Source organism: Apodemus sylvaticus, chromosome 22 (genome assembly GCF_947179515.1).
Source record: "Apodemus sylvaticus chromosome 22, mApoSyl1.1, whole genome shotgun sequence".
NCBI classification, from domain to species: domain Eukaryota; kingdom Metazoa; phylum Chordata; class Mammalia; order Rodentia; family Muridae; genus Apodemus; species Apodemus sylvaticus.
This window is the reverse complement of record NC_067493.1, coordinates 48,992,935-49,005,706: the sequence shown is the minus strand read 5'-3', so window position 1 is coordinate 49,005,706 and position 12,772 is coordinate 48,992,935. Positions and strand designations below refer to the sequence as shown.

The 12,772-nt window shown below is 54.0% G+C and overlaps 1 protein-coding gene across 2 annotated transcripts in view; it reads left to right on the top strand.

Annotated features, from left to right (window-relative positions):
• Nucleotides 1-2,875: 2,875 nt before the first annotated feature.
• Nucleotides 2,876-12,772, top strand: part of Rbm19 (RNA binding motif protein 19) — an 80,987-nt gene continuing 71,090 nt past the window's right edge. For both annotated transcript variants that reach the window (XM_052167761.1, XM_052167760.1), the window contains exons 1-10: nt 2,876-3,022; nt 4,700-4,882; nt 5,991-6,110; nt 6,281-6,316; nt 6,440-6,644; nt 7,922-8,157; nt 9,181-9,261; nt 9,736-9,814; nt 11,171-11,242; nt 11,986-12,186. In XM_052167761.1, the coding sequence (XP_052023721.1) occupies nt 2,987-3,022; nt 4,700-4,882; nt 5,991-6,110; nt 6,281-6,316; nt 6,440-6,644; nt 7,922-8,157; nt 9,181-9,261; nt 9,736-9,814; nt 11,171-11,242; nt 11,986-12,186 (1,249 nt within the window). In that variant the 5' untranslated portion in view covers nt 2,876-2,986. The remainder of the gene's footprint in view (nt 3,023-4,699; nt 4,883-5,990; nt 6,111-6,280; nt 6,317-6,439; nt 6,645-7,921; nt 8,158-9,180; nt 9,262-9,735; nt 9,815-11,170; nt 11,243-11,985; nt 12,187-12,772) is intronic.

Here is a 12,772-nt window from a genome sequence, read left to right as displayed (position 1 = left end):
GCCCCTGGTCCCACCACCCACCCCCTAGCTAACGCTGCCGCTTCAGATTGAATCCCTTGGCGTGCCACATCTGCCTCCCACTTACTTCATTCCCTGGGAGGACCACACAGAGCCACCTGGCTCTGTTCAAACCACCCAGATGCCCGAACGATACAGCGCTCGGCCGGCAATCGGCATTCAATAAGCAGCTGTTGCTGGCTCCACCTGGCTCCTGGTGGGGAGCTTCTGGAAGATGGGGCTGACAAATCCTCTCCGGAAGCAAAACATGGGAAGAGCAGCTGCCAGCCTATAGCTAGGAAATCAGCTGAATACGTTCCTGGCAGCGATATTTTTTTAAAGTCTCAAATTGTGTGTGTGTGTGTGTGTGTGTGTGTGTGTGTGTGTGTGTGTGTTCTGGCTGGGCTGGCCAGAAAGCCCCAAGGATCCACCTTTCTCTATCTTCTGCCCCCCCCCCCCCCAGCACTGAGCTACCACAGTGGGCAACTGTATATGGGTCCCAGCATTTTCCCGAGTGAGCCCCACCCTCCCGGCCCCAGCAGTGACTTCTGCACGCCTGAAGCAGCTGTGCAGCTCAGTCGGACAGGTGGCCTCCTTGCATCTGGAGCTCTTAGAGGAAGATACGGGTTGCAGCGGTTGCTGCTTCATGCGTGGGCTGGTCTTGGAGCTCAGGTGGGTTCAGGGACAAAGATGGCTACCCTCTGCAGCCAATCAAATCTGCAGTAGCAGACAGTGGGACGGGCATCATTTTAAAAAGAACCAATGAGAACAGGACGGGAAATGAACATTTTCATAGGCTACCTTCAGAAATATATAACGATGCGGAGAGTTTGCAAAACTACTTGATCAAGAGTTCCTAAAGAGAGCTACATGTGACCTGGGGATCCCACCCCTGGGACCATGCCCAGCAGAAATGAAGTCACATGCTCTTGTAGAGACGTGCCCGAACACAGATGTTCTTGGCAATGGTATCAACAATAGCCATGGGGTGCATCCACCCAGATGCTATAGGCTGATATTTGGTTACACAAACATACTAGGTCCAACATTTGACATTAGTCGGGGGCGGGGGGAATGGAATGAAGAATGATTCATGCAGAGATATAGATTAACCTTGAAAACAGTATGTGGGAAAAAAAAGCCAGGCAGTGGCGGCGCACGCCTTTAATCCCTGCACTTGGGAGGCAAAGGCAGACAGAGTTTTGAGTTTGAGGCCAGCCTGGTCTACAGAGTGAGTTCCAGGACAGCCAGGGCTACAAAGAGAAACCCTGTCTCGAAAAACCAAAAAGACAAAAGAAAAGAAAACAATATGTGAAGAGAAAATCAGCCAGGAAAGAAATATGTCCATAGAGATGCCAGGTAGATTCTAGGTTCCCAGAGGGAAGGAAATAATGACTGGTCTTTTGCTTATATATAAAATGGTTTCAGATTTTGTGCTTGTATGGTGGGGTGTGTGTGTGTTTCCTGTGGTTTTTTTTTTATTATTATTATTATTTTCTTTGGAGTTTTTGTTTTGTTTGCTCATTTGCTTTCTAAAGAGAACAAAAGGACTGGGAGTTGGGTTGGTGGGGAGGCAGGAAGGATCTGGTGGGAGTGAGGCGGGCAAGTCATAATCATATCCACAGATATGATTATCTGAAAAATGTTTTAGCTCTGGCTGCTCTGGACCGGGCTCTGTAGACCAGGCTGGCCTTAACTGAGAGCCCTACCCACCTCCTGAGCACTGAATTAAAGGTGTGTGTCGTCGCCACCAAGCTGCAATTTTTTTCTCAATAAAAAAGGTTCTAAGGTTAGTTTTCTCCTTCCACTACGAAGAACCAAGGTGGGAAATCTCAGGCTGTCAGACTTGCCCACGAGTGCCTTTATCTGACGAGCCATCTTGCCAACCGGAGCCTTCCACTTTAAGTGGGCGAGTTGCGTTGCGTGTGAGCTGTATCTCAATGAAGCCGCCAACAGTAACAAGAAAGGATATGGGGAGATGGAATAAAAGGTCTTTTAGAAGAAGAGAATCATAAACACCTTGGGGGAAGGCGCGGGGTGCAGCAATGCATTGTGGGAAACCACTGCTGTCAGTTGAAGATATCAATACTCACTGTGGGGCTCTGGGTTCGAATCTCCCTTTCAACTCAGAACCTATATGAATGACTGAAGCAGCTCCATTCCTCGGGCCCTCACTTCACCTGCCTGCAAAATAGGGCTGTTATGCTCAGTGATCACACCTTGTGATAACATTCACGGGCCATGCTCGGTCACTGAGTCAGGGCTTGGCAGTTTCTCTAAGCCTCAGTTTCTCTGTCCTAAAAAGGAAGCGAGAGGGCTGGTGAGATTGTTCGGAGGGTTAAGGCATTTGCCGGCAGGCCTAAATTTGATCCCCAAGCCACACCAGGTAAAGTTGGGACTGACTCCCCAACTCCCGCATGTTGTTCTCGGACCTACACATGTGTGCCTGGTACATGTATCCATATATACACATATAATATACATATATACAATATACATGCATGTAGATATGTGCACATATATACACTTATATATGTGTATATATACTCAAATACATCTTTAAAATTTTATGTTTGAAACAGGGATTTTCTATGCAGCCCTGGCTATCCTGGAACCAGGAAATTCCCCTGCCTCTGCCTTTAAAATTCTTTTTTCTAGGATCTCTGCTCTTTCCCAGATGCCTGTCATCCTGCGTGGGTTGGGCAACGGCGCCCCTTGCCTTCCTTGCGGGGCTTTAGAATCTCCAGGCGCTGAAGAGCAAGTGCGCCTGCGCAGTACGCAAGCGTTCAGGCCTTCCCCCAACTCCGCCTTGAGGGTGTGACTTCCCCCGAGGGAGAGGCTACAGCGAGGCCACACCCACTTCCGGGTAGGACTGGCGTAGGCCACGTGACTCGCTAAAGATGGCGGCGCCCAGTGTGGCGGCGTGAAAGTTGTGGGAAGTCGCAGTCGCGGGGATCGTTGAGTCCGAAGCGAGGGTAACCTGAGAGCCATGTCGCGTCTGATCGTGAAGAACCTCCCGAATGGGGTGAGCGGGAGCTGGGGATGGGGCCCGGAAGTGGAAGCGGAGGTCCGGAAAAGGAGGGTGAAGGATGGAGGGATTCTAAGTCCGGGACGGGACTGGGGAGGTCCGGAACCCAGTGAGGCGGCACCCTGTCCTGACGGCTGAGCAAGCCGGAAAGTGGCTACGATTGTTATCATTATCACCAATGACTGTTGCCACCTCATGGGTGCCTGACTCTAAGCCGGGTAGCCATGCTCCAGGCAGATGCCGGCCCCCACCTTGTGCCTCGGACTCGGGTCCTCTCGATCCACGCTGTTCTCGCTCCTACTCCCGAGACTGTTGGGGACAACAGGTGGGGAGGTGACCGGAGGACCCGAGTAATGGGAACGGCACGCAGTGGTTTCTCTTGTTAGTGGAGAGCGGGCAACTCAGGCATGATGGCAGAGTCTGGCACCTGTGCCGGGTAAAGGAAGAATTCAGCGTGTGTCTGTTGTGGTGATAGGCCGGCTGGATAGAGAGTATTCCGAGGTGGTGCTGGGCGGTTTTGGTCAGTTTGACACAGACTGGAATCACTTACGGAGAGGGAACTTCAGTCGATGTATTGCTTCTATGTGATGAGCTTGTGATACTTTGAGGAGTGATTGATGTGGGAGGGTCCAGCCCGCTGTGGGTGTTGTCACGCCTCAGCAAGCGATCCTGGGCTGTAGACAAGTGCTGGCTGGGCAAGTAAGTGTGCAGAGTTCTGCCACGGTTTCTGCTTCAGTTCTTGTGCCGAGGCTTCCCTTCACTGGGATTGAGACCTGTAAGCCAAATAAACGGATTTCTTCCCCTAATTGCTTTGAATCCTGGATGGGTATCACAACAGGAAGCAGACTAGAATACTTACCGTCTCCCGGAGTAAGCTTAGACTTCAAAACCAATTGTGGTGATGCACGCACCTGTTGTCAGCTTTCGATAGACAGAGGGTGGCAAGTTCAAGGCCAGCCTTGGTTACACAGCAAGATGATGTGGCTAAAATAATAATAATAATATTTGTTTTGGTTGTTGGTGGGACCATGTGCTCCTAGAGCAGTGATCCTCAACCTTCCTAATGCAACACCCCTTTAATAAAGTTCCTCCTATTGTGGCGACCTCCCAGTCATAGTTATTTTGTTGCTTCTTCATAACTGTAATTTTTTACTGTTATGAATATAATGTAAATATCTGTAATGTGGGATATCTGATATGTGTCTCCCCCCCCCCCAAGGGTCTTGACCCACAAGTTGGGAACCTCTGCCCTAGAGCCAACAAACAAAACTCTGGCCAGTGTGAAAGTGGTAGGTGCCAGCTGTCCTTACCACGGGACTTTTTTTTTTTTTTTTTTTTTTTTTTTTTTGGTTTTTTTTTTTTTTTTTTGGTTTTTTGGATTTGGTTTTTTTCGAGATAGGGTTTCTCTGTATAGCCCTGGCTGTCCTGGAACTCACTCTGTAGACCAGGCTGGCCTCGAACTCAGAAATCCGCCTGCCTCTGCCTCCCAGAGTGCTGGGATTACAGGCGTGCGCCACCACTGCCCGGCTGGACATTCCCCACAGGTACACCTTGCCACCTGCTCGTCTCAGGTGTCCCTCCTGGACCTCGAGGCTCCCAGCTAATTTGTCCCTTCTCTCCAGGGACAACCCCTCCCCGCCCCAGCTCCACTCTCATCTCATCCTTCTGCTCTAGATGAAGGAGGAGCGATTCCGGCAGCTGTTTGCCGCCTTTGGCACACTGACTGATTGCAGCCTCAAGTTCACCAAGGACGGCAAGTTCCGGAAGTTCGGCTTCATTGGTTTCAAGTCGGAGGAGGAGGCCCAGGCAGCACTGACCCATTTCCACCGGAGCTTCATTGACACGTCCCGCATCACGGTGAGTCTGAGGGAGTCTCATCTTGCCTGTCATAGACACTTTGCCTTACCTCGGGGCTACACAAGCTTTCGGGTGCCTGAGAGTCCACCAACAGCTCACCGGGCCCTCTCCCGAGTTTCTGAATTATGAAAGTACTTTTAACCCTCACTGTACTCTTTTATGTTGTACCCGGAACACGAGTGATAAGTATGATAGAACTGAGAGACACAGTCCACTTACTTCTACAGGGGCATCCATCCCTAGGAGAAAGTGGTTTGCTAACCAGTGACAGCCTGGAACATCTGGACATGGCTAGGGGGAGTGTCCTCCCAAAGGCTGCCTCTGAGAATGTATCGGAGGTGCCAGGGCTGAGGGATGTATCCGTTCATGCGTGGTCCCTGGCGTTCTTCCACACTCCTGTCGTCACCCAGCTGTCCCTGATAGCCTGGGCCTGTTTTCTGCTGTGACTGAACTTGCCTTGTGGTAAACAGTCACCTGACTCCTGGCCATTACAGCCTGTTACTGTGCACTAGGCAGGGGCTGCCTCCCAGGCATCCTTTGTTGGCCTAAGGGGTGATGTAGGCTTCCGGTCCCCATGTACCCCAAGTCCTGTCTCTGTTGCGTCACCTGCTTCCCGGGCCACTCAATCTCCACTTTTAACTTTTTTGGTCTGAGCAGAGGAGACAATAACATTTTCTGTCACCTTCTGCTGGAGAGCATGGGGGACAGAATTAGTCCTCTGTTGTAGGCACCATGACTTTTTAGGGGCACGGTGTCTAGGCTGAGAATGAAAATGATTCACTTTAGCCGGACGTGGTGGCACACGCCTGTAATCCCAGCACTTGGGAGGCAGAGGCAGACGGATTTCTGAGTTCGAGTGCAGCCTGGTCTACAGAGTGAGTTCCAGGACAGTCAGGGCTACACAGAGAAACCCTGTCTCGAAAAAAAGCCAAATCCCCCCCCCCCAAAAAAAAAAAAAAGAAGAAGAAAAAAGAATGATTCACTTTAAAGCAGATAGCAGGTCAGTGACCACTGGACTCTGAGGAGCCCATGCTCCTGTGCTGAAGGGGACTCATTACATGCCTGGGGCCCTCAGCTGCTGTGGAAACCAGCTCTCTTTCGCATACAGGTAGAATTCTGCAAGTCCTTTGGAGACCCATCGAAGCCCCGAGCCTGGAGCAAGCATGCCCAGAAGCCAAGCCAGCCCAAGCAGCCATCACAAGACTCCATTCCTTCAGACGCTAAACAAGTACGGAGGAGGTGCCCCCAGCACTGCACCCAGTGACAGCAGGGTGGTCTCTGGCTGGGAAGGAGTTGGGAGCATCCTTAGGATGGTTTTGGAAGCTGGGTGTGCCTAGGGCAGCATGCCGCCTTCCCTTCCCCAGCATCAATGTGAGCCTGTCTGCTTTCTACTTTCAGGACAAGAAGAAAAAGGTGTCCAGTAACCTGGATAAGGTGAGTGTTGTGTGGGTGGAGAGGGAGGCCTGTGAGCATCGAGAGGGAGGAGGGCTAGGGTGGAGCTGAGCCTCCTAAGGCTCTGCCTCATCTCCCTCCTCCTGCCTTTCCCACCTGCCACAGCTGAAGGAAGATGCCGAGTTCCAGGAGTTCCTGTCAGTTCATCAGAAGAGGACCCAGGTGGGCACCTGGGCAAATGACACTTTGGAGGCCGAGCTCCCGAAAGCGAAAACCAAGCCATCGAGTGACTATCTGAACTTCGACTCTGACTCCAACTCCGACTCAGGGCAGGAGAGTGAGGAGGAGCCGGCCGGAGAGGACCCTGAAGGTGAGTCCTGGGGTTGCCAAGCAGGACTCAGCAGGAAAGGGCCAGCCAGGAGGCACCCTCCAGCCGTCTGGAGAATAAGCAACCTGCCCGTTGGTGTGTCTCCCCCAGGCAGATCTGGTCACCCCACTCAGCCAGTACTTACCAAGCATGTACAGTATGCCAGGCACAGCTCTGAGAACTGGGGACACAGCAGTGATAAAAGACCCCAAGAATCTCTGAACTTGTGCATGGGGCATGTGTGCTGACGGGTGTGCCAGGGAGGCAGGACGGGGCATGGGAAAGCTTTCTGGAAGGGCTCCTGCAGCTCTAGGGGATAACAGTGGGGTGTCATGCTCTCATGGGCCCTACTGTGACTTGTAAGCAGCCAATCAGAGCACAGAACATAGACCGTAAGCTGCGGGACACGATGAGGGTTATCCTGATTTACAGGTGAGGATGTAGGACTGACACAGCTCAGTCTGCTAAAGTCTGCTGAGCTGAGGACTGTGTGGCTAAGGGTGGAAACACAGAGGACATGGAAACAGCTAGGAGACTCTCAGGGAAGGACAGCACAGTGGCTGGAGAAGCGGTCTTAGTTTCAGGACGTAAAGCAGGTGGAGCTGGGGTGGGGGGGGGGAGGTCAACCTCCAGACCTCAGCTTCACTGTGCAGAGAGGGTCACACACACTGCAGTGTAAGGGAAGGCCGTCTCCCTCTGCACGCAAGTGTGCGCAACACACACACACACACACACACACACACCTGGTATCTGACAAGGACTGTAGTCTGCTCATGGATTTTCCTGAACAGATAGATTATAGCAGCCTCTGCCATAAGCACAAGGGATAGATAGCTGCGTTGTACATGTTTATAAAAGATTGTTTAAAGATGAACCTAAAAGGGGGAATCTTGGGGTGCTGGGGAGATTGACTTAGTCGCTAAGTACACTTCATCCTCTTCCAGAAGATCTGAGTTCAGTGCCCAGCACCCACATGATGGCACACAGTTGCCCATAACTCCAGTGCCCTCTGCTGGCCTCTATGGGCACTGCACTCACATGCACACATCCACACAGAGGCATGCACTTATGGAGGAGGGAGGGCTGGAAAGGGACCAGGATGGTGACAGGGCCACCGATCTCCACGTGCCATGGGATGGAGAGACATGTACAGTTCAGTGTGCCCAGTCATCACCCGGCACTGCCCGTCAGAACTGGCTGGAGCTACATATGTGTGAGGACCTTGGCTATGGTGGGTGTGCTATCTCTGCTCACTGAGGTCACTGACCTCTGTGTCCCAGAGGACCAAAGTCTGCAGCCAAAGGCGGCTGTGCAGAAGGACCTGTCAGACATGGACTACTTGAAATCCAAGATGGTGCGGGCCGAGGTGTCCTCTGAGGATGAGGACGAAGGGGACAGTGAAGACGAGGCTGTGAACTGTGAAGAAGGAAGTGAGGCTGAGGACGAGGAGGGCTCCCCTGCCTCCCCTGCCCAGCGAGGGGGTGTGAGCCTAAGGCCCCAGGAAGCTGCTGGCAAGGTGTGTGTGTGTGTCTGTCTATCTTCTGTATCTGTGTGTCTGTCTGTGTATCTGTGTCTGCGAGGCCCGAGGAATACCCTGAGCCTGGGTCACCTAGGGGCCCTGCAGCCTCTTGCTTAGAGGATTGCCTGGAAGGGAAGGCCACTTGCCCATAGGTGTCCCCACAGCTTAGGTCCCTGTTTTGGCCCAGGGAAGCCATCTGCTGCTGGAGTTCCGTGTTATCGATGAGCTGGGCAGGTCCTGCCATGTATTTAGCAGCAGGATAGATAGATGTGAGGAAGGTCATCACTGACAGATGTATGAGCAGATCACTGCATGCTGGGTAATGTCCCTCACAAGTCAGTGGTTCATGTTACAGTCTTCTGCATAGGTGAGGCAGCAGGTGAGACAGCGAGCGATTCACGCTTCACCCACGGTGACAGCCAGGAGATGGCGGGGACCAGGACTCGGAGCCTGAAGCTCAGATTGCAAAGATGGCTGAGACCTCTATGTCTTCTCACCTCCCACCAGGAGGTCCTGTTGCAGAGACAAGACACTTAGAGACTCGGGTGGGACCCCAGCCTCTAGGGTCCATGTGATGGAAGAAGTTGGGTGCACGACAGTCCAGAACAGACTTTGCCAGGGAAAGAGTTCTTCTAGTCAGGACAGGTTTGGGCTTCAAAGGAGAAATCGAGAGCAGAGGCCCTTAGAAGTTGTTGGCACTCCAGAATAGTGTATCCTGACCCCAGCATCCCTGTGGAATTGTAGTTTAAGCTGGACACTGGGCAAGCCCTGCCTCAGTGGTACCTCTGGGTTCCTTCCTGGGGCCAGGGCCTCTGTTGCTGTGCCGGTGGCTTACCAGGCTCTGTGCAGCTGCGTCCTGCAGCTCCATCCGGCCTCAGCTCACAGCAAACAGGAACTCCTATGGTGTTCTCCAGCTTCCCCAGCAGCTGGTGCCCTTCCAGCTCCAGGGTGTCCCAGCCACCACCCGCCATGCGAGCGTCAGGTACTCACCACAGCCATTTCCTCCTCGTGATCCCTCAGGTAGAGAAGCCAGCCAGCCAGAAGGAACCCACTACCCCCTACACCGTGAAGCTCCGGGGAGCCCCCTTCAATGTCACCGAGGTACTTGTTTGAAAAGGGAGGGTGGGCGTGCCAGCATCAGGTGAAGTCAGGAGCCAGAGGGAACAGGGCTGGGGGCTGCCGACAGGGGAAGGAGAGCAGTGGCAGTGTGAAGACTGCTTCCATTCCCTCCCATTGGTGCCAGGCTGGGGGCTCACTGTTAAAAAGGGAGGGGCCATGGGACTGGGTAGCTCAGTGGGCAGAGTGCTTGCTTGCTGTGCAAGCGTGAGGACCTGAGTTCAAGCCCCAGATGCATGCTGTAGTGCTGACATAACAGGCCAACAGGCAGGCACTTATTGCTGTTTGAGGAACTGGGGGCAAGCCCTCGGCCCCAGAGCCACATTCCTAGTGTAGTTCTCCAGTGCTTTAAATTAAAGAGAAAATGCTGAGAGGATTTTTAACAGGTCTAATGAAATATTAAACTTGTTTTGAAAAAAGAAAAAAGATAGAAAAGGAAAACATTTCTTTTTGTTCCAGAAAAACGTCATGGAATTCCTAGCTCCTCTGAAGCCAATGGCCATCCGAATAGTGAGAAATGCTCACGGGAACAAGACAGGTGAGACAGAAAGGCCACCCTGGCGTCACCAGGGCTGCCGACCACGGGCTCCTGGGCAGCCAGGGTCTCCTGGCCACAGAGCACTTGATTTGGCTGTCAGAAGGCAGAGTCTGGTGTTCAGTCAGCGTTGGCGCCGGGGGAGGCCAGGAGGTTGTCAGAGATGCAGCAGGAGCCACGCCAAGGCGCTATGGCTATAGGGAACCCCCAGCCTGCGGGCTGTGAGGGATCCTTGGAAGGAAGAGGCTGCTGGGGAAGAAAGCATCAAGGGCAGCAGCCCAGTTATGGTCCCGTGCCTTGTTTCTCCTCTTGGCTTTACCATATCTTGTACCAAGCCTCTTCTCACCTCGAGTCCTGAGGAGGGCAGGGTGGGCTTCATGCCAGCTTAGCTGCATAGACGCTGTGTCACCGCGGACACAGATGGGATCAGTCTCAGTACCTGTCCACCGCAGGGTGGGCCTGTTACTCAGGAGTGAGGAGCGGAGGAGCTGTCCCTGAGCTGCCTTGCACACTCTGTGGGAACTGTGGTAGCTTTCGTCTGCTGCTAAGGGAGGTGCCCTGGTTTACCACACGTTAGAGACTAGGCAGGGGACAGGAGGAGAGCCCGCTGGGCCTGCAGCTGGAAAGCACGTGGCGCTCACTCCTAAGGGCACAGGCAGGGCTGTGAACGCGCTGGAGAAGGGGCTCAGCCGGAGAAGGGGCTCAGACGGAGAAGGGGCTCAGCCGGAGAAGGGGCTCAGCTGTGCAGGACTTCAGCCAGTGTACTTCCAGCCTAGAGCAGCTCCATGGGGCGGGCCTTGGGGCTGGGAGGTCATCCAGTTAAGAACCGTCCCTCAGCTGGTCTGCCCTGGAGCTTCCTGGAGCAGGAAGTGGGTGAAGTACCTCGTGGGTAGGAGGTGTCCCTGCAGAGAACAGAAGAGAGGACTGGACAGAAAGAACAGCCTCATCTTGCTTGTGGAAAATCTGTGTGCTTTGGGACACATGGCATTGCCATCAGATAGCCCTGTGACGTGGGACATGTGATGTTAACTCTTCTAGGGAAGGGATGGCTGGGCTGACTGCCTCATAGGGTCAGGCTCCACCTCAGGCAACATTCTGGGCCTGGATCTGAGCTTCTGGGACAGGACAGTGGCCATGATGATGTCACAGCATAGCCTCCACCAACCCTTCTCTAGAGAAAGTTCAAGGACAGGGTGGGGCTGGGGCAGGCAGGAAAGCCTGCTGCTGCACACCCCTGGGCTCCATATCTGTGCTCACACAGCCCCCTGGTCTGAAGCTGTTGGGGTGTAGGGCGTGTGTGGGTGTGGGCGTCGTGGAGGTTGGCGGCCCGTGACCCTCCTTGTCCCTGTTGTCACTCAGGGTATGTCTTCGTGGACCTCAGCAGTGAAGAAGAAGTGAAGAAAGCTCTGAAGTGCAACCGTGAATACATGGGTGAGGGCGTGTCAGACGTCAGTGGGGGCGTGTCAGACGTCAGTGAGGGCGTGTCAGACGTCAGTGGGGGCAGTCCCTGTGTGACGTCACACATCGCTGCTGGGATAGTTTTGGGCCCTGGGGATCCAGCAGGGAGTCCACAGTCCCTCCCCTGGAGCAGCCACAGAGCGAACACAGGGAGAGTCACGGGCGGTGGGCGGATGATGCCATTGGTCTGGCGTGGAAAGTCGGGAACACTGTTGCCCTGCACTCTGCCCTCCTGGAGCAGTTTGCTGGGTCTCCAGAACAGTCCGTGACACTGGCTGACTTACTCAGAGACAAGTGTGGGCCACTGACAGAGCCCATGGAGCACTGACTGGATGAGGGGGATGGGTGCTGATGGGAGTGGGGTGGGGGACGCGGAAGAGCGGTGCAGGCCATGCTTCACTCCATCAATGCCCCAGGGTGGGTTGTCATGTGACGGCATCCCAGATCAGCCGCAAGGGTTGTGAGGAGGCCCCAGAACCCAGTTGCTGACTCGTGTGGTCTGGGATAGCCCACAAGCTCCCCAGAGCCTTGGCTGCACTGACACGGTGAGCGAAGTCCCAGTGGGTCCAGCTGTGGCCTGGGAAACCGTATGCTGTAGACGCGATCGCACGTAGGGAGAAGAGGCTCTGAGCAGCAGCAGAACAGAGGCTGAGGGGACTTTGGGAGGCTCTGGCAACCTCAGGCCCATCACAGCCCTGACTCCTGTCTTCATGCAGGTGGACGGTATATTGAGGTATTCAGGGAAAAGCAGGCCCTCACTGCCCGTGCTCCCACAAAGAGCACCACACCCTGGCAAGGCCGAACGCTTGGGGAGAACGAGGAGGAGGAAGACCTGGCCGACTCTGGGAGGCTCTTCGTGCGGAACCTGTCCTACACCAGCTCTGAGGAGGATCTGGAGAAGCTGTTCTCTGCCTACGGTGGGTGCTGCCTCTGCTTGGTCCTGGGTGACATCTGTGTCCATCAGTTAGAGGCAGGAGCTCTAGCTGAAACAGGACAAAGTGCCCTACTGCTGAGGGTCCCACAGCACCCTGGCCCCCTGGACAAGCTTCTCTTCGCTCTCTCAGAATACAGAGCAGAGGAGAGATCGGTGTCTCTCAGGCTGTCCATGCTGCTGTCCCATCCTTCCTAAACACTGGGGGCTCAGAGGCAGGACAGGGAAGGAGGCCCCAGTCTTGTCTCTGAGCCTCCACACCCAGCCTGTCCTTAGAAGAGACACAGGAGTTCCCGCAGGCATGCTGCAAGTGTCAGGACCCGGGCCTCATTTAGAGCCTTGCTACCCTTTGTGTAATAATATTGATCCCATAGGTAAAATACACCCTTGTAATCTGCAGGCCAGAAACTACATACAACAGCAGCAACAGTAAGAATAGTTCCTCTGGGCTGAAACCTCCCAGTGTGCCCACAGCTGTTGTGTCAGGCAGACCCTCCTGCCTCCTGGCCGACACGGCCAGACTAAGGGTTTGTCTAGACTGTGAGTGTCCATTTGGGATGACAGACTTGTGG